General features: G+C 41.5%; 1 protein-coding gene across 1 annotated transcript in view; it reads left to right on the top strand.

Moving 5' to 3' along the window:
* The window catches only part of zgc:92275 (uncharacterized protein LOC436885 homolog), a 46,760-nt gene extending 30,083 nt beyond the window's left edge, over positions 1–16,677 (top strand). Inside the window, exons 4-7 of the mRNA XM_034192249.1 lie at positions 89–214; positions 7,342–7,461; positions 10,938–11,114; positions 16,459–16,677. Of these exons, the coding sequence (XP_034048140.1) occupies positions 89–214; positions 7,342–7,461; positions 10,938–11,114; positions 16,459–16,620 (585 nt within the window). The 3' untranslated portion in view covers positions 16,621–16,677. The remainder of the gene's footprint in view (positions 1–88; positions 215–7,341; positions 7,462–10,937; positions 11,115–16,458) is intronic.
* Positions 16,678–20,703: the final 4,026 nt, after the last annotated feature.

The raw sequence follows: 20,703 nt of genomic DNA, 5'->3' as shown, positions 1-20,703 counted from the left end.
AAGACAAAGGTGGTTCTACTTCATCATTGTCATCATCATCATCTTGGGCGGAGGACTGTTTTCAATCACTGACCTCCCTTTCCTGCAGGAGATTCCAGAGAATGCAGCCGACGCTGCTCACCTGGCTCACCTGCACACACCGGGAATGGTCAGTGGCGTAGATCTGCGTTACACCAAGAACAAAACCTGGGAGTTTATGCGACATGACTGGAAGGTAAGCAGTTCTCAACATGCAACTTTTTGTTCCTGCCTTCCCAAAGTGGGACATTGAAATGGGTTGTAGGCATCATTACACGCTCTGTGGCCTCCATAACTCAACAATGCTTCCCAGTATCTGTTTCATATTTGACAAACATATTACCTGAACCAAAATTTTGGATGAGTTCCATCTGAAGCTGGTCCTGGGTCAGGTCTGAATTCATCACATAATACACCCAAGCAACTAGTATGTATGTGATATTAGTTGCTTGGGTGTATTATGTGAAGAATTCAGATGATACTCCCTGCTCTGCCTTACTATGCAAGGCAGAGCAGGGAGTATCATTGTGTTTTAAGTACGAGGGGGGAAAAAAGACTCATTTTAAGCATTGATTTAAATATTTTAACAAGTTTGCTTACTTAATATCAGATAGCAGACTACTCCATAGAGAAGAACTCTAAAAAGGAATTTGCCAACTTCATTATAGGAGTACTCGGTAAGGCAGCGTCCTGAGACTGCAAGGCACTTATCAGGACACACTGCTTAACACGTTCTGCAAGATTAGGAGGAGCACATGTAGTGTAGTTCTTTTACCAAGGACAGATAATGTGCTAATAACAAACTTGTTTTGATGATATGCAAATGCCAGAAGATGGTTATGGTGTATATTACTGATACCATTAAAGCGGAACAGAAACACTTTTTGAGAATTTGTTTGTGCATTCCTTGATAAAAAATTAAGAGTTATTCATACACTTGCCGAATGTTTGAGCACAGTGTAGATAATATTATTTGAATCAAATTTGCCACTAAATTGACATGTAAATCTCCACTGGCTGAAGTCAGTGGAGGGCACTTCCGGTTGACGTCACTGGTTGGGGTCTCCTCTGCTGGGGGCGAGTGCAGTTTACTGAGCTCGCTCACTGAAGGTCTGTTAGTCTCATCAAGAAACAGGTGGAATATGCCGGAAAGCTGTGCATGTTGGCAAAGCCACAAACGGAGGGACAAGGGAAACAATATTTCCTTCCATAAGTAAGTGGTTTTGGTTATTCTTGTCACTTTGTCCATGACATTTGGTTGATAAACAGGTGTATGTTTCCTGCCTGTGTCGTCCGAGGACACGGACGATACTTACACACACCACTCACACACAGAGATGTGCACACTGACTTCATGAATGAAACTCACTCAATAAAAGATAATTGTGTAAAAAAAAAAAAAAAAATATATATATATATATATATATATATATATATATATATATATATATATATATATATATATATATATATATATATATATATACACGAGGTCTGTGAGAAAAGTATCCGACTTTATTATTTTTTTTAAAAACCATATGGATTTGAATCACGTGTGATTACATCAGCCAAGCTTGAACCCTCGTGGGCATGCGAGAGTTTTTTCACGCCTGTCGGTGACGTCATTCGCCTGTGAGCACGCCTTGTGGAAGGAGTGGTCCAGCCCCCTCGTCGGAATTCCTTTGTCTGAGAAGTTGCTGAGAGACTGGCGCTGTGCTTGATCAAAATTTTTTCTAAAACTGTGAGGCACATCCGAGTGGACATCATTCGAAAAATTCAGCTGGTTTTCGGTGAAAATTTTAACGGCTGATGAGAGATTTTGGATTGTTTCGCTGTAAGGGCTTCCCACGGAGCGGGACGTCGCGCAGCGCTCCGAGGCGACGTCGTCATCCTGTTTCAAGCTGAAAAACTCCAAATTTAAGCCTCTGTTGACCCAGGACGTCGTGAGAGAACAGAAAACTTTCAGAAGAGGTTGGAATCAGCAGTTTATCTGGACATTCCACTGTTAAAGGAGATTTTTTTAATGAAAGACGTGCGGACGGATTGGCGCATCGGCTCGCAGCCGGCACGGCGCACCCGCCACAGGAAAAACACCTCCGTTGGAAGCCTTAAGGACAAGTTGGAACATGCCCTGCTGTTAAACAATTTCTCAGATACTCACTCAACTGAAAGCCACCAAAAGCCGCCTGGATTTTACAAATGGTTATCAACACGGAGGCCATATTATATATATATATATATATACACACACTCAACCCCTGGCAAAAAATTATGGAATCACCGGCCTTGGAGGATGTTCATTCAGTTGTTTAATTTTGTAGAAAAAAAGCAGATCACAGACATGACGCAAAACTAAAGTCATTTCAAATGGCAACTTTCTGGCTTTAAGAAACACTATAAGAAATCAGGAAAAAAAATTGTGGCAGTCAGTAACGGTTACTTTTTTAGACCAAGCAGAGGGAAAAAATATGGAATCACTCAATTCTGAGGAAAAAATTATGGAATCATGAAAAACAAAAGAACGCTCCAACACATCACTAGTATTTTGTTGCACCACCTCTGGCTTTTATAACAGCTTGCATTCTCTGAGGCATGGACTTAATGAGTGACAAACAGTATTCTTCATCAATCTGGCTCCAACTTTCTCTGATTGCTGTTGCCAGATTAGCTTTGCAGGTTGGAGCCTTGTCATGGACCATTTTCTTAAACTTCCACCAAAGATTTTCAATTGGATTACGATCCGGACTATTTGCAGGCCATGACATTGACCCTATGTGTCTTTTTGCAAGGAATGTTTTCACAGTTTTTGCTTTATGGCAAGATGCATTATCATCTTGAAAAGTGATTTCATCATCCCCAAACATCCTTTCAATTGATGGGATAAGAAAAGTGTCCAAAATATCAACGTAAACTAGCACATTTATTGATGATGTAATGACAGCCATCTCCCCAGTGCCTTTACCTGACATGCAGCCCCATATCATCAATGACTGTGGAAATTTACATGTTCTCTTCAGACAGTCATCTTTATAAATCTCATTGGAACAGCACCAAACAAAAGTTCCAGCATCATCACCTTGCCCAATGCAGATTCGAGATTCATCACTGAATATGACTTTCATCATCCAGTCATCCACAGTCCACGGTTGCTTTTCCTTAGCCCATTGACTCCAGTTTCCTCCCATTCGTTCCTCACTTGTTTTGTTGTGCATTTTCGATTTTTGAGACATTGAGACAACAGACATATTACTTTAAGTTTTCTGTCTTGACGCTTTGATGTCTTCCTTGGTCTACCAGTATGTTTGCCTTTAACAACCTTCCCATGTTGTTTGTATTGGTCCAGAGTTTAGACACAGCTGACTGTGAACAACCAACATCTTTGCAACATTGCGTGATGATTTACCCTCTTTTAAGAGTTTGATCATCCTCTCCTTTGTTTCAATTGACATCTCTCGTGTTGGAGCCATGATTCATGTCAGTCCACTTGATGCAACAGCTCTCCAAGGTGTGATCACTCCTTTTTAGATGCAGACTAACGAGCAGATCTGATTTGATGCAGGTGTTAGTTTTGGGGATGAAAATTTACAGGGTGATTCCATAATTTATTCCTCAGAATTGAGTGAGTCCATATTTTTTTTCCCTCTGCTTGGTCTAAAAAAGTAACCGTTACTGACTGCCACAATTATTTTTCCTGATTTCTTATAGTGTTTCTTAAAGCCAGAAAGTTGCCATTTGAAATTACTTTAGTTTTGCGTCATGTCTGTGATCTGCTTTTTTCTACAAAATTAAACAACTGAATGAACATCCTCTGAGGCCGGTGATTCCATAATTATTGCCAGGGGTTGTATATATGTATGTGTATGTATGTATGTACACTCAACAAAAATATAAACGCAACACTTTTGGTTTTGCTCCCATTTTGTATGAGATGAACTCAAAGATCTAAAACTTTTGATCCGGTTGTTTCAGCGTGTTGATGCCGATCGGAGTGCGGCGCGCTCTCCACCATTGTGTGGCCATCTTTAAACCGGTTGTACCACTCCTTAATCTGTGTGATGCCCAGAGGATCTTCACCGAAAGCCGTCTGAATAATCCGAATGGTTTCCACCTGGCTGTCGCCCAGTTTGTGGCAAAATTTGATGTAGTCGTGCTGCTCCAGTCGTTCCGCCATTTCCTTGCAAAGAAAAAATGACGAGAGACTCCACCCATCCTCTCACATTGGCTGCTTACAAGCAAATGACGCATTCGACAGGCGTGAAAAAAATCACGCATGCGCACGAAGGTTCAAGGTTGGCTCATGCAAGCACACGTGATTCAAATCCATCAGGTTTTTGAAAAAAATAAAAAGGTTGGATACTTTTCTAACAGACCTCGTATGCTTTGACCATTTTCTTTGCTGATAAAATGTTGCATATTTTTTTTGGGACACCCGAATCATTCATGTTATTCACATTTTGTGAGACCTGCGTTCATGTTTTGGGAGATCATTTTTCAGTATTCACGATTTGCAGCTGATTCACGTTTTGGGAGTTAACAGGGCTATGCTGAAAACAGCAGCAGCAGGTTCAGCCCAGCAGCTCAGCTTAACAGCGCAGATCTGTGTAACTTTCAACACTAATATTTCGGAATGTGTGGGTGTCAGAGTAATACTTTCCTGACATGATTTAATGTAAATTAATTTTACTGGCTCGATATCTAGGTCAGAATGGCATTTTAACACGTATTTTGTGAGTGTTTTCTGAGTGTGTTCAGTTGCGAATTCCCATTGAAAATGCATTAACATCCAGGCACTTCGGCAATATTTTGCCCGGTTAGGAGGCGTCATGTCGCTGTCCATGAAGGGACGTTCGCGTTTAGTGGGCAACACTGGGAGTGCGGACTCTAGTAGTCATATATAACCTCTTTGTTGGTGCCTCTGGCAGGGAATCTCAGAATGAGGCTCATCTTCCCCCACAATCAGTGACGTCACCCGCCTGACTTGCTTAAATGACGGCAACCGGTCAATGTCAAAACCTCTCAGACTAAACTAAAACAAGGTTTTCTGTAGATGTTTTATGGTCTTTAGTGTTTCTCGAACTATCAAAAGAGCGCATTTTTTTGTGTTTATTCATGCTATAAATAATCCGTGGGTGTTTCTGTTCCCCTTTAACAGATGTTTAGAAGGATATAGTATACAGTCCTTTTGCACCAACTGAGTAATAACATTTAGAAAAACACACCTAATATATTCAAACATTGTATGTAAAAACATATGTTGTATGCAAAATGTATGTTTTCTGTAAAAGAAAACTGAGGCCGAAATATGGAATTAAGGGTATAATTTAAGTAAAGCACTAAATTTGAAGGAAAAGGAAACTTGAGTTAGAATCAAACATATCAGCTAAAATGATGATAATGTCGGTTTTAAAGGAAGGGTAAATTTCCATGACCCAGAGTAACCTCACAAGGCCTGAAGACCCAGAGTTGAACTCACAAAACCTGAGGATTTTCCAAGAAGTGATCTCTCACACCTGCATATTGCCTGAAAAAAAAATTATCTATCTTAGGTCTGGGCGGCGCTGCTGCCCCCGCGACCCAACTCCGAATAAAGCGGAAGAAAATGGATGGATGGATATATATATATATATATATATATATATATATATATATATATATATATATATATATATATATATATTTATTTATTTATTTACTTTTTTATTTTGGCCAATCAGGCCTGGATCTTACATACATCTGTGTATCATCAGCATATAGTAGGGGTGCCAAGGCCCCCGGGTGGAGAGCAGGTGTGTCACATCATGACATACTTTTGTTTTTGGCATTTTTTGGTAGATTGGTCCATCCTGCATAGGATTTCAGAGGCCTGCTCGGGCAAATCTCCTGCAAAAAGTGTGATTGGTCTCTTTTTTTAATTTTTGGGGAGGATAAAAATTGCCCTGAAATTAGGGGTAGGGAAAATATAAATACAGTTTTCACAATGTTTCTTCAATTTAATTCCTACAATTTGGTATCAATGCAAAGCTTATTAAGTCTACTGCAAGAAGATAACACTGATTTATTAGTTGGGTTAATTAGTGCATAGCTAGAGGTCAAAAGGTCAAGGACGGAAAGGGTAAGTCAAAATCTAGGTCCCTCAAAGCTCTATACTCCACTGTATCCTAGTGATTTAACTGATTGGAAGTAAACTAATGCAGAATTATAGAGTACTGGTGTGGGCAGTTTTTTAATCCTTAACTAAGTGGGAATGATTAAGGCCTTTGGAATTAACCCTCCTTTGCCGAGGGGCCAATAATTGAAAATCACTCGAAAATTAAGCATTTTCCCAAAGTATCTTTTTTTTAGGATTTCAATTCAGCTTTTCAGTGATACTAGTGGTAACTGGCAACATATTTCACAAATCTGTTTTCTTTGTGTTGGTAACCTTGTTTGCAAGTTTGACCCTTTATGCCCTAAGTTCCTCACAGGACACCATACATTAAAGACAAAGAACCACCAGATCTGTTTGTTTCAACAGTCAGACAGCATAGTATTCATTTGTGTACTGTTTCATCAACAGTTCTTGAATCTGTTCAGGCCTTTTGTGTGCAGGACACCAGTACCAAGCACCCAGATCACAAGGTAAGTAATATAAACCCACATTTCTCATGAAAAATAATGGGAGTAATTAATAACAGATGAACAGATTGTCAGATTCCTTCATGCATACCTGTGGAGAGATCATACATGTAGATGCCTGTACATAGACCTGTAGGATTAGATGTGACCCAAATTAGTCCATTGAAGACAGTATTGTTGATCACTTATGAAAAATAAACAGACAAACATGATTTTGCTCCATGGGGTACGCCTATTATGGTGGCCTGTGAGGAACTTAGGGCATAAAGGGTCAAACGTGCAAAAAAGGTTACCAACACAAAGAAAACAGCTCAGATTTGTGAAATATGTTGCCAGTTATCCTATGCAGGATGGACCAATCTACCAAAAAATGCCATAAACAAAAGTATGTCACGATGTGACACACTTGCTTCTGTTTTCTGCACATTTTTGAGGTCTGGCACCCTGACTAATAGCAGTGCCCGTTGATCCTGTGAGTATGTATAGACTGACCAAGCTGTGCTACATATAAGGAGAATTGAAGTAGACCCAGAACTGACCCCTGAGGTACCCTGTACTGAACCCCACTTAGGAAAATACACACGTTATATGAAGCTTATGCTTTGTGAGGCGGTTGATGTGTTGTGAATGAACAGATCAGGTCAAGCATTTTTTAAAAAGCTGTATGTCCTTATGTTTTCTGTGTGCATGTGGACTTGTCCCACTTAGGTTGAATGGAAACAAGAAGAAGAGCCAAACAGTCATTGTTCCCGGATGTTGGTGAAACATGCCCTGACTTTGTTTGGACATCACTGGCCTCTACTAGATGTTGATGTCGTGGCCAGACAGGTATGATATAGATAAAAGTAGTAATGCACATTTGATTTTTGCATATACGAGGTCTGTAAGAAAAGAATCCGACCTTTTTATTTTATGCAAAAAATATATGGATTTGATTCATATGTTTTTACGTCAGCCAAGCTTGAACCTTTGTGCGCATGCGTGAGTTTTTCCACGCCTGTCGGTTGCATCATTCGCCTGTGGGCAGGCTTTGAGTGAGCACTGGTCCACCCCTCTCGTCGTCGTTTCATTGCAAGGAAATGGCGGAATGATTTGGGCTTTTTTTCCATCAGAATTTTTTCAGAAACTGTTAGAGACAGGCAGCTGGAAACCATTCGAAAAATTTATCTGGCTTTCGGTGAAAATTTTACGGGCTTCACAGAGAATAAGGCGTGTTACTACAGCTTTAAGAAATGGCCCACAATGGTGCATGGCACGCCGCACTCCGAACTGCCATTGAGAGGCAGAAACCACCAGATCATTTCTAAACGGATGGCTGTGTGGAGCCGGGACCCTCGTGTGCAATTTCTCTGGTTATCACAAGAGCTGGACATCAGCCATTTTCCGGCAGATTTCACTTTTAACAAGAGATTTTGTCATGGAAAGCCGCGCGGAGGCTTCGCGCGTCATGACGGAGCTGCTGATGGAGCGAGACAAAGGAACACCTCCGTTTCGGAGTGTTAGAGGACAAGTTGGGACATGCCTATCCTCGGCTTTCAGTGCTTACCAGTCGAGTGAGTATAAGAGAAATTGTGGAGAGCTGGGCTTGTCCCAACTTGTCCTTTAACACTCCGAAACGGAGGTGTTCCTTTGTCTTGCTCCATCAGCGGCTCCGTCGTGACGCGCGAAGCCTCTGCGCGGCTTTCCATGACAAAATGTCTTGTTAAAAGTGAAATCTGCCGGAAAATGGCTGATGTCCAGCTCTTGTGATAACCAGAGAAATTGCACACGACAGTCCCGGATCCACACAGCCATCCATTTAGAAATGATGTGGTGGTTTCTGCCTCTCAATGGCGGCTTGGAGCGCGGCGCGCCGTGCTCCATTGTGGGCAGTCCTTAAAGCTGTAGTAACACTCCTTACTCTCTGTGAAGCCCGTAACATTTTCACCGAAAGCCAGATAAATTTTTCGAATGGTTTCCAGCTGCCTGTCACTAACAGTTTCTGAAAAATTCTGATGGAAAAAAAGTCCAAATCATTCCGCCATTTCCTCGCAATGAAACAACGACGAGAGGGGTGGACCAGTGCTCACTCAAAGCCTGCCCACAGGCGAATGACGCAACCGACAGGCATGGAAAAACTCACGCATGCGCACAAAGGTTCAAGCTTGGCTGATGTAAAAACATATGAATCAAATCCATATAGTTTTTGAAAAAAAAAAAAAAAATATATATATATATATATATATATATATATATATATATATATATATATATATATATATATATATATATATATATATATATATATATATATATATGATCTACATTGTCTCAGTTCACCCAGCTGTAAACAGGTACTGGCCTAGGTTGGAGAAGTAACCTGTATCGGACTGGAGTCCCGTCCAGGGGGAGTCATAGACTCTCATCCACTTGACGCTATGGAAACCAGAGATAAGCACCGGCACTAACAGGCCTCAGGGTTTATATAGGACTTATTTCTTCTTCTTAATATATTGACAAAATAAGCAGATTTTTTTCAAGCAACTTACTCAATGCAATGATTCAGTTAGCATTAAAAATATTTTACAAAATAACTAATAAAAATAAATAAATAAATTGGGCAATTTCACTGAGAGAATTGAAAATGTGCTTTATGGAAACGTGCATTTCTATATTTAAAAAAAAGTCAATATTGCAAAAAAATATTTTTAGCTCTCATGAGTTTTTTAGGTGATTTGAAAAAGCTTTTTCACACATGAGGATTGGAAATACTTTTTTCACTATTACAGTGACATCGTAAAATATTTGACACGGAGTGAGAGACAGAGAGCCTGTTAAACCTGATAAGAGATGATGTTGCAACAATATTACATTATAAATAAAGGGCAAAATGGTAATAAGGGGTAAAGTGGCCTGGATGATGGAGATGAAGTCTTTCAGTGTCTTGAAGACAAAGTGGTATGAGGTTGATGGGTAGATTGGGAAATCATCACCAATGAGGTCTACGTCACAGATTTGTGGTGAAGATGAAGCTGACTTCCAAAATAAGTTTCTCTGTGAGTTGTTTCATGTCCCAACCTTCACCTGTGGTCACGAACTTGGGGTTGTGATCACAATAATGTTATAATGGACGTGAAACTAAAACATAAAAAATACAGGAACAAAATAACCTCAATAAACAGCTCTGTAAATTAAATACTTATTACCCCAGGTAGCACAAAAACTCTGGGAAATGATCGGGAACTGGAGATCGAAGATGCATAGAAAAAAAAACCTCATGCAATATGACAGAACTGAAGCAAATTCTAGTCAACAAGATCGAAGTGAAAACTAACACTATTTAGGTGACAGGTGTGGAGGTGAGGCCAGGAAACAGCTGTGAGGTAACAGGGTAAACACCCACAAATACACCAGGAAGTACCACCACAAGGAAAACTAGCCAAAACCTGAGTGAGCATCAACCAAAAATGAACAGAGAACTACCGGTAATAATCAACCTAACAGATGAAACACAAGGAAGGCTGAAGACCACATGAGGAAAATGTAAAAGAGGGAGGAGATCCCAAGGTAGACCCTGAACTTGCTCAAGGGTTTATTGTTCACCTTAATTGTGGAAACAGTTTGGGATTCCCTGAAAGAACTTAAGTATAGCATGTCTTAATTATCCTGCAGTATATAGTTCACTGGACTTCTAGACAATTCCAGGGTCGATCTAGGGAGATGCCTGTGCGTGGGTTTGTTTAACAGGAGCATGTCGTTGCACACCGACAAACACACGGTCCTGCTCAGATCCTTAGCCTGGTCCGATGGCTGGAAAATCCCAGACTATCTGGGTCACAAGCCTTCATGACAAGCCATCACTTCCTCCACCTGATCCATCGTTGAGGACCTCTTGTTTCACCAGAGCCCCATTAGCCATCTTGTGTTCAGGGCTCCTGTTGGGTCTTTGTGGTTACTGTCGAGGCCATTGGGCACACAAGGTCCCCACTATATTTTAGTTTCAACCAAAACGATTCAAAGGTTGTGAATTCAAGTCCCACCACAGCCAGATTTTGTAGACCAGGTAGTTCAGTGTGATAAGGAGTTGGGCTACCAGTATGTTGACCTTTGTTTGATTTCGTCTTGCCTACCTGTCTTGGATAGGTAAATGTTCAGTGGGTGGTGGCCTAGTCTGGAGATCCGTTTCATGCTGTGGAAACCAGGAATAAGCTCCAGCACCAGTGGGCCTGAGGGCTGCTATAGGATTCTTACTTGTCTGTATCAGTACATAACTGCAGTTTGCAGTGAGCATAAACGGTAAAATAATTAACCTGTTTGCATTTTAGGTTGGTCCAGGAGTGGTGTTTCTGCTGTTCAACCACAGCTTCTTAGGTCGGGGTGTAATCATGCACTGTGTGACACCAGTGGAACCTCTACTGCAGTACGTCACGCACACCATCTTCTACCAGTCCAGCATTCCACCACTGGTACCCAAATTCATCCTCAAAGCAGAGTCCATTCAGGTACAGCACACACGTCCTGTTCAGCGTGTCGGTGTTGTTGAAGTGTTTTCTTCAGTGCTTAACTGTGATTTGTACAAAGACTGAACACAGTCACTGCCAAGTCTCGAGTCGGTGACTTCCTACGCTGCCTTTGGTGACCAGAAGTGACAACACACAGTAACATAGAAGGTGTAAACAGGGCTCATTAAACTTGGTAATTGCTGTGATTAAGCAATTAAACACAGATGACAACACTGAAAGTCAACCAGCGTGGGAGCAGGAAAACACCAGCAAAATAAACTGAATTTATAGCAGAACCTTCCAATAAAAACAAGTTGGTTACAGGAAAGAACACCAGAGTGATTTGATGTGCGTCTGAGCCGCTACAGGACTTACTGTCTGTCTTATGGGAAAAAGGACTTGAAACAAATGAGCTCGGTCAGTTGTGTAATGATGACAATGAAATTACTTTATTTGAATGAACATTATCTAATTCTTAATTTAAAAATAAATTATTTTTATATTGCTAGCTGTTGCTTGCCGACTCTGTAATAGAAATGCTGTCTCACTATCATAGACATGCTATCTGTCTCACAATCATAGAAACATGCTTTCTCTGTCTCACTATCAGACATATTCTGTCTCACTGTCATAGAGATACACTGTCTATCTCGCTATCATAGAAACGCTTTCTCTGTCTCACTATCAGAGATGTATGCGTTCTCTGTCTCACTGTCAGCGATACGCTATTGATCTCACTGTCAGAAATTTTCTATCTTGCTATGATAAAGATATTCTATCTTGCTATCATAGAAATATTCTGTCTGTCCCGCTATCATAGATATTCTGTCTTGCAGTAATAGAGATATTCTTTGTGTATCTCACTATCATAGAGACATTCTATCTCACTATCACAGAGACATGTTTCCTCTGTCTCAGTGTCTTATAGACGTGCTGTCATCTGTGTCGCTGTCTTATAGACGTGCTGCCATCTGTCTCAGTGTCTTATAGACGTGCTGCCATCTGTCTCAGTGTCTTATAGACGTGCTGCCATCTGTCTCAGTGTCTTATAGACGTGCTGCCATCTGTGTCGCTGTCTTATAGACGTGCTGCCATCTGTCTCAGTGTCTTATAGACGTGCTGCCATCTGTCTGTGTCTTATAGATGTGCTGCCATCTGTCTCAGTGTCTTATAGACGTGCTGCCATCTGTCTGGCTATCATAGATGTGCTGTCATCTGTGTCGCTGTCTTATAGACGTGCTGCCATCTGTCTCAGTGTCTTATAGACGTGCTGCCGTCTGTCTCAGTGTCTTATAGACGTGCTGCCGTCTGTCTGGCTATCATAGATGTGCTGTCATCTGTGTCGCTGTCTTATAGACGTGCTGCCGTCTTCTCAGTGTCTTATAGATGTGCTGCCGTCTGTCTGGCTATCATAGATGTGCTGTCATCTGTGTCGCTGTCTTATAGACGTGCTGCCGTCTGTCTGGCTATCATAGATGTGCTGTCATCTGTGTCGCTGTCTTATAGACGTGCTGCCATCTGTCTCAGTGTCTTATAGACGTGCTGCCGTCTGTCTCAGTGTCTTATAGACGTGCTGTCATCTGTCTGGCTATCATAGATGTGATGTCATCTGTGTCGCTGTCTTATAGACGTGCTGCCGTCTGTCTCAGTGTCTTATAGACGTGCTGCCGTCTGTCTCAGTGTCTTATACACGTGCTGCCGTCTGTCTGGCTATCATAGATGTGCTGTCATCTGTGTCACTGTCTTATAGACGTGCTGCCGTCTGTCTCAGTGTCTTATAGACGTGCTGTCATCTGTCTGGCTATCATAGATGTGATGTCATCTGTGTCGCTGTCTTATAGACATGCTGCCGTCTGTCTCAGTGTCTTATAGACGTGCTGCCGTCTGTCTCAGTGTCTTATAGACGTGCTGCCGTCTGTCTCAGTGTCTTATACACGTGCTGCCGTCTGTCTCAGTGTCTTATAGACGTGCTGCCGTCTGTCTGGCTATCATAGATGTGCTGTCATCTGTGTCGCTGTCTTATAGACGTGCTGCCGTCTGTCTGGCTATCATAGATGTGCTGTCATCTGTGTCGCTGTCTTATAGACATGCTGCCGTCTGTCTCAGTGTCTTATAGATGTGCTGCCGTCTGTCTGGCTATCATAGATGTGCTGTCATCTGTGTTGCTGTCTTATAGACGTGCTGCCATCTGTCTGGCTATCATCATCTGTGTCGCTGTCTTATAGACATGCTGCCATCTGTCTCAGTGTCTTATAGACGTGCTGCCGTCTGTCTCGGTGTCTTATAGACGTGCTGCCGTCTGTCTGGCTATCATAGATGTGCTGTCATCTGTGTCGCTGTCTTATAGACATGCTGCCGTCTGTCTGGCTATCATAGATGTGCTGTCATCTGTGTCGCTGTCTTATAGACGTGCTGCCGTCTGTCTCAGTGTCTTATAGAAGTGCTGCCGTCTGTCTCAGTGTCTTATAGACGTGCTGCCGTCTGTCTGGCTATCATAGATGTGATGTCATCTGTGTCGCTGTCTTATAGACGTGCTGCCGTCTGTCTCAGTGTCTTATAGACGTGCTGTCATCTGTCTGGCTATCATAGATGTGATGTCATCTGTGTCGCTGTCTTATAGACGTGCTGCCGTCTGTCTCAGTGTCTTATAGACGTGCTGTCATCTGTCTGGCTATCATAGATGTGATGTCATCTGTGTCGCTGTCTTATAGACGTGCTGCCGTCTGTCTCAGTGTCTTATAGACGTGCTGCCGTCTGTCTCAGTGTCTTATACACGTGCTGCCGTCTGTCTGGCTATCATAGATGTGCTGTCATCTGTGTCGCTGTCTTATAGACATGCTGCCATCTGTCTCAGTGTCTTATAGACGTGCTGCCGTCTGTCTCAGTGTCTTATAGACGTGCTGCCGTCTGTCTCAGTGTCTTATAGACGTGCTTTCATCTGTCTGGCTATCATAGATGTGCTGTCATCTGTGTCGCTGTCTTATAGATGTGCTGCCGTCTGTCTCAGTGTCTTATAGACGTGCTGCCGTCTGTCTGGCTTTCATAGATGTGCTGTCATCTGTGTCGCTGTCTTATAGACGTGCTGCCGTCTGTCTGGCTATCATAGATGTGCTGTCATCTGTGTCGCTGTCTTATAGACGTGCTGCCGTCTGTCTCAGTGTCTTATAGACGTGCTTTCATCTGTCTGGCTATCATAGATGTGCTGTCATCTGTGTCGCTGTCTTATAGATGTGCTGCCGTCTGTCTCAGTGTCTTATAGAAGTGCTGCCGTCTGTCTCAGTGTCTTATAGACGTGCTGCCGTCTGTCTGGCTATCATAGATGTGATGTCATCTGTGTCGCTGTCTTATAGACGTGCTGCCGTCTGTCTCAGTGTCTTATAGACGTGCTGTCATCTGTCTGGCTATCATAGATGTGATGTCATCTGTGTCGCTGTCTTATAGACGTGCTGCCGTCTGTCTCAGTGTCTTATAGACGTGCTGTCATCTGTCTGGCTATCATAGATGTGATGTCATCTGTGTCGCTGTCTTATAGACGTGCTGCCGTCTGTCTCAGTGTCTTATACACGTGCTGCCGTCTGTCTGGCTATCATAGATGTGCTGTCATCTGTGTCGCTGTCTTATAGACATGCTGCCATCTGTCTCAGTGTCTTATAGACGTGCTGCCGTCTGTCTCAGTGTCTTATAGACGTGCTGCCGTCTGTCTCAGTGTCTTATAGACGTGCTTTCATCTGTCTGGCTATCATAGATGTGCTGTCATCTGTGTCGCTGTCTTATAGATGTGCTGCCGTCTGTCTCAGTGTCTTATAGACGTGCTGCCGTCTGTCTGGCTTTCATAGATGTGCTGTCATCTGTGTCGCTGTCTTATAGACGTGCTGCCGTCTGTCTGGCTATCATAGATGTGCTGTCATCTGTGTCGCTGTCTTATAGACGTGCTGCCGTCTGTCTCAGTGTCTTATAGACGTGCTTTCATCTGTCTGGCTATCATAGATGTGCTGTCATCTGTGTCGCTGTCTTATAGATGTGCTGCCGTCTGTCTCAGTGTCTTATAGACGTGCTGCCGTCTGTCTGGCTTTCATAGACGTGCTGTCATCTGTGTCGCTGTCTTATAGACGTGCTGCCGTCTGTCTCAGTGTCTTATAGACGTGCTTTCATCTGTCTGGCTATCATAGATGTGATGTCATCTGTGTCGCTGTCTTATACACATGCTGCCGTCTGTCTCAGTGTCTTATAGACGTGCTTTCATCTGTCTGGCTATCATAGATGTGATGTCATCTGTCTCGCTGTCTATCCCTTGCTCCCGGTGTGCAGTTGAGCCCCTTGTATAGCAGCATTCTGACATCTGTGTGTGTGTACTTGAATGGGTGAATGTGATGCATCATTGTAAAATATTTTTAGTATCTGTTTGAGATGGAAAACCAGTATCGAAATGCAATTCTATAATAATGACTATAATATTGCTTATTGCTACATGTTCACACAAATTGTGCCATGTAGCCTCCAGTTTGTAGTATTATAGTTAGTGCGATGTACATTATTTGACCAGTAGATGGCAGTAGTCTCTAATGAGGATTAGACAAAATCTTTTGGCTGAAGGTTTGTTGAAACCTGAACACGAAGCCTATCACCATTTTCTGGCAAATCACAACAGTCACTGGGCAAAAGGGTTTACCCTGGACAATGCATTCACACGTACTGTCAATTTAGAGACACCAGCTCACCGAACCTGCATGTCTCTGAAAGTGGGAGGAAGCTATCAAACATGGGCGAGAACATACTCCAAACTCCACACAGAGAGGACCGGGCGGGGAGCGATCTCACAGTGCTAACCACTAAGCACCATGCCACTGTTTTTTGGAGATTTAACTTAAAATGTAAATGTTTTTGTAGAAGAGGCTCGGTTTTGTTTGTAATGTTGATCTTGAAGAAAGCAGTCTGTCAAAGTTATTTACAATTTAAGCTCATGTCCCGTCTTTTCCAGGGTATAATTTGCATGTTAAAAAAATGCCTCTTGAAAAGGAAAATCCCATATATAAGTCACAGAACCTTCTGAACTAATAAAATAAATAAACGTGACCTACTCCTGAAAATATGATAAATTATCCGGCTCCACTCGTGGTGTTCATTCCAGATGAACCAACCTTTGAGTCAGATGCTTCAAAAATGATTTGATAATGTTTTTTATTTAAAAAAAATAAAATAGTAATAAAAAATAAGACCTGTGAAAGATACAAAATAAAAATTAGAACCTTTTTTTGAACAACAGTTTATTTTCTGTGTGTGTCGGTTGTGTCTGTGATTTGACTGAAACAGCGACTGTGTGTAACCTGATGTTGTTTGTGTGTAGTTTGAACGGGATGTGATGATCTGGAACAATAAGAAGTACGTGTCCAAGCCTGTCCTCACCAAAGAAGACTCAGCCATCCAAAAGCACCGGCGCTGGTTCAGTCAGTTCTACAGCCAGAACAGCCCGCGACTGCAGCTCCAACGTGACACTTTAGACTTCTGATCCATCTGAGGAGATATCAGGCCAGGCTGGTATTTATCAGATGTTTGAGACGAGTTAGGGATTTTTTTTTTTTATATATATATATAAATATATAAGTCGATCACTTCATCACCTTGTGAAAATCTGGTCTTTCACCCCAGTGTCCCTGAGCTTGAAACCAATGATGTTGATGACCTGAATGTCTGAGCTTTTACTGACCTTACCAGGTCAGTCGTGGAATCCACCTACAGTACCAGTCAAAGATGTTGGGTACTATACATATGTGCATCAGGTTTGGCCTAAATTGGGTTGAAAATCAAATTCTTTGACCATTAACAAAATCAAGAATTTCAAGGCAATTTCACAGTCGACCTTGAAGTTCGGTAAAAATTGGCCAAAGAACTTGAGATGAGTAGATCAGTGGAGCACATGACGTTGATGCCATTGATTTTGCTTTTGCCAAACTTGACCTCGCCTTTGCAATTCAGGAATCCACCTACAAGTGTGTGCCAAGTTTGGAATTCTGAATTAACAATCAAAACTTTGACCTTTGACCCAATATCCTTGACATCTTATCAAAACGAACCATTTAAGGGCAGTTTTGGTGGAAATTAACCAAATGACTTGGGACAAATATGCAAGCATTCCTCAAATTCCAATTTGATTTTAGCATTTTAACTCTAACTATATTATACTCACAGGTAAGAGTTAAGGTACCATCCATCCATCCATCCATTTTCTTCCGCTTTATCCGGAGTCGGGTCGCGGGGGCAGCAGTTCAAGCAAAGCCACCCAGAGTTAAGGTACCTTGACACAAATTTGATCCCCGCACTGGCATGCAATCTGGCATGGCAGAGAGTAAACTCATAAACTCATTGTAAACTGTGCATGAGCTTTGTGCGGCTGCGTGCAAGTGTTCGAAGAAAATTTTGAAATGTTCAAAATCTCTGGCACGCATTAATTTTGTGAACTACACATGAACATTGCACGAGTCACTGCGTCACAGCGCAGCTCATCTGAACAATTATGACGAGATGTTAAATCTATAATAAACATAATTTTACAGCTACTCATAAGAAGGAATGAAACTGCAAATGTTTTACCAAGCCATTACAATATAAAAATGATAAATATTTACCTTGTTAAGACTATTCCAAATGCGTTCTCCACGTCATGAAGTGCACGAGGACAGCTGCAGCTGTAGACAATTCCTCTTCTGGAGTGATTGGAGATGGTTTCATCAGCCAAGTTCTGAGAGAAAATGATTAATCCACTACAAAATAATCCATCTAAAAACCATGAAACTACTCCCTGAAGTTAATGTCAAAACTCCCCCACCCCCCATTCCACGGTACAATATTTAGCAGGTACTACATGGAAGTAAACCATGACCGTGCAAATATATGATGAAAATATATGGCTTGATTAAAAAAAAAAATGGCCGCCATCTTGAAAACTGAAGTGGCTAATGGCTCTTTTTTTTTTTTTTTTTTTTGCAAAAAGTAGACCAAGAAGTACTGTTGTGCCAAATTTCAAACTTCTATCACAAAAGGAAAGCTTCTTATTTTATGTACATATTTATCTGCTGCACCCATAGTTGAGGTTATTCAGGAGCCTTCCGCTGGAGATCTTCTGTTTGCACAGCAGTTTGCAGCGACTGCTTAAAACACTAAATAACCCTTTATTTTTAAGATTCCATTACACCTGTTCATGCAGTATGTTGCACAGATCGTATACCTGCAAAAACCTGTGAAACTGTAAGGTGAAGCCAACTTGAGATTTGAGGCAGCAGGGGGGGAATTTGGAAGCAGAAAATGCTTCTGCCTAGCTCAGGAAGTCATTAACAAGCGTAATTACGTCCGCCAAGGACATAATAAAATCATCTGCGTTTATTTATTTGTCTGTCTGTCTGTTAGCAGGATGATGTCAAAACAACTGCACGGATTTTTATGAAATTTTTACCACAGATAGATATTAGGCCATGGAAGAACCTATTACGTTTTGGAGGTGATTCGGATACAGATTCTGGATCAGGATGTGTGTATCAAGGTTACACAAGTGATCTGGATCCGGATTGGTGGACGTCAGAAATCTCTCATTTCTCTTGTTGTTTAATGCTGCTGTCTTAAGAGCTGCAGGATTTCATGCACATCACATTTAGAGTTAAAGGTTTTGTTTGCCAATCTCTTGTTTTGCACCAACAGTCCCTCACCAAAGGACGTGCATCCAGATACATAATCTCCTCGTTGACTGAAAACACATCTCGCCACCAAATTACTTTAAAATCTGTTCAGTTTTTTTGAGTTTTTTCAGGTGCCTGTCAGAGACTTTGATTAATTAAAACAAGATCTGTAATTCTGTAGCAGTTTTGTTTGTCTTTTTTTTTTTTTTTTTTTACCAGTTGTGTAAAATATTTAATTGGATTACTGTATGTGTGTGTGTTTTTTTTAATAGTTTGTCTGCTTCAGATTATTATTCTTAAATGCTTGACTTAAATGCTTCAGTTTGACTTCTGATTGATTAACTTATTTAAAATCATTCACAGCTATGAACTAGAAATATTTTTTAGCAACATCAGTGATTTTTATAAACTCTCTATGTTTTTGTAAAGCTGAATGATGCACATTAATATATTTGCACGATCGCACCAGCAGGAGTCTGCAGTTTAAATTACCATCCAAACAGATTTTGAATGTTTGAGTCAAAAATCTATAATTAGAATACACATTGTGTTCCCGGCAATCATTTTCCAAATGAAACAACTGAAGTTGCAGAAGATCTAACTGAAGGACCCATGGATCTTGGGTTGGTAAACATATAAGGGTTTGTTGGTCCCCTGCTTTCCAGAAAGAGGATGTCCTTAAAATGGTTTTCCGCCATGTGTGTATGTATCTGTCACTTAATTTTTCACCATCATAACTCATCAGCACTTTTCCAGAGACCACTTTCATATCGGAAGTACATGGTTTTGGATTTTCAGTTTAGTGTTTTGTTTTGTTTTGTTTTTTAGTCTGCTGCAGTAATTCCCAAAGTGTGGGCCTCGTTAGTACAGCAGGTGGACCATCAGAGATCATTTAAAAAAGAAAATAAATAAATAATAAATTTATCTGACATATGTATGGAAATATTTAATCTTAGTCTGTCTCACTTGCATAGGTATGGATTTTCAGATTTTAAAGAGGACCGTGTAGTTCTTCAATCTGTGAATAACTGGCCTCTGGGAAGGACTTGAACCCAGTGGGACTCCAAAAATATCTGGGGAAAAATGTTTTAACTTCACTGCTTCAGTTGTTTGGTTTGTTAAATAGTTGCTCTTAACATATCATCTATGCAAACTGAATGTATTGAAACCAACTTGTCTTTGTCTTGCTGAGTTTGTTCCACCAGCACTGAAGACGCTGTGAGGTTTTATTAAATGCTGCTGTCTGTTTTTAAATGTGATGAAATGCAAAACCGAATACTGTAGATGTAGTTTTGTTCACACTGTGACTTAAATCAGCAAAGTGAGAAGCACAAGACTTAACGTCTATTTTTGTAGCTGCTGTAATTTTAATCTGTGCAGAATAAACACGTCTGCCATCGTTTAGTGTGTGTGTGTGTGTTACCACACTTCTTATCTGTGAATATGTTAATCTTATCTGGATTTGTGGTGGGAACAGGACTGAACGAACCAACCATCCAGCATCAGGTTAGTCAGGAGGGAAGTCATGCCATGTTGAGGCCACGTTAGATGAAGTCTGTAGAAAAAGAGACTATCGTTTATCTTGAAGGACGGCTGAAGCAGAAGTCAAGATGGAAGAGGAAAGAAATAAAGAAGTGAAAGAGGAGATTTCTCTTGGTGTTTTCTACCCGGCGACTGAGATGCATGAAGAAAGTGACCCGGCCACGCAACCTTTGCTCTGTGAGAACCGCAGCTTTGACCCGCAGACCGGCACAGATGGAGCTGACGCACAGACGGCTGTTCCACAGAAGCTGGAAGGAGCCAGCAGCAGCGGGAGTGACGGGAGCCGACACGAGTGCCCCATCTGTAGTGAGCTGTTCCACTCTCAGGGAGATCTCTGCAGCGTCTTACTCAACTGCGACCACGTGCTGTGCCGGCGCTGT

This window comes from Thalassophryne amazonica, chromosome 17 (genome assembly GCF_902500255.1).
Source record: "Thalassophryne amazonica chromosome 17, fThaAma1.1, whole genome shotgun sequence".
Classification (NCBI taxonomy): domain Eukaryota; kingdom Metazoa; phylum Chordata; class Actinopteri; order Batrachoidiformes; family Batrachoididae; genus Thalassophryne; species Thalassophryne amazonica.
Note: the sequence above shows the minus strand (reverse complement) of the source record. Positions and strands in the feature narration are given on the sequence as shown.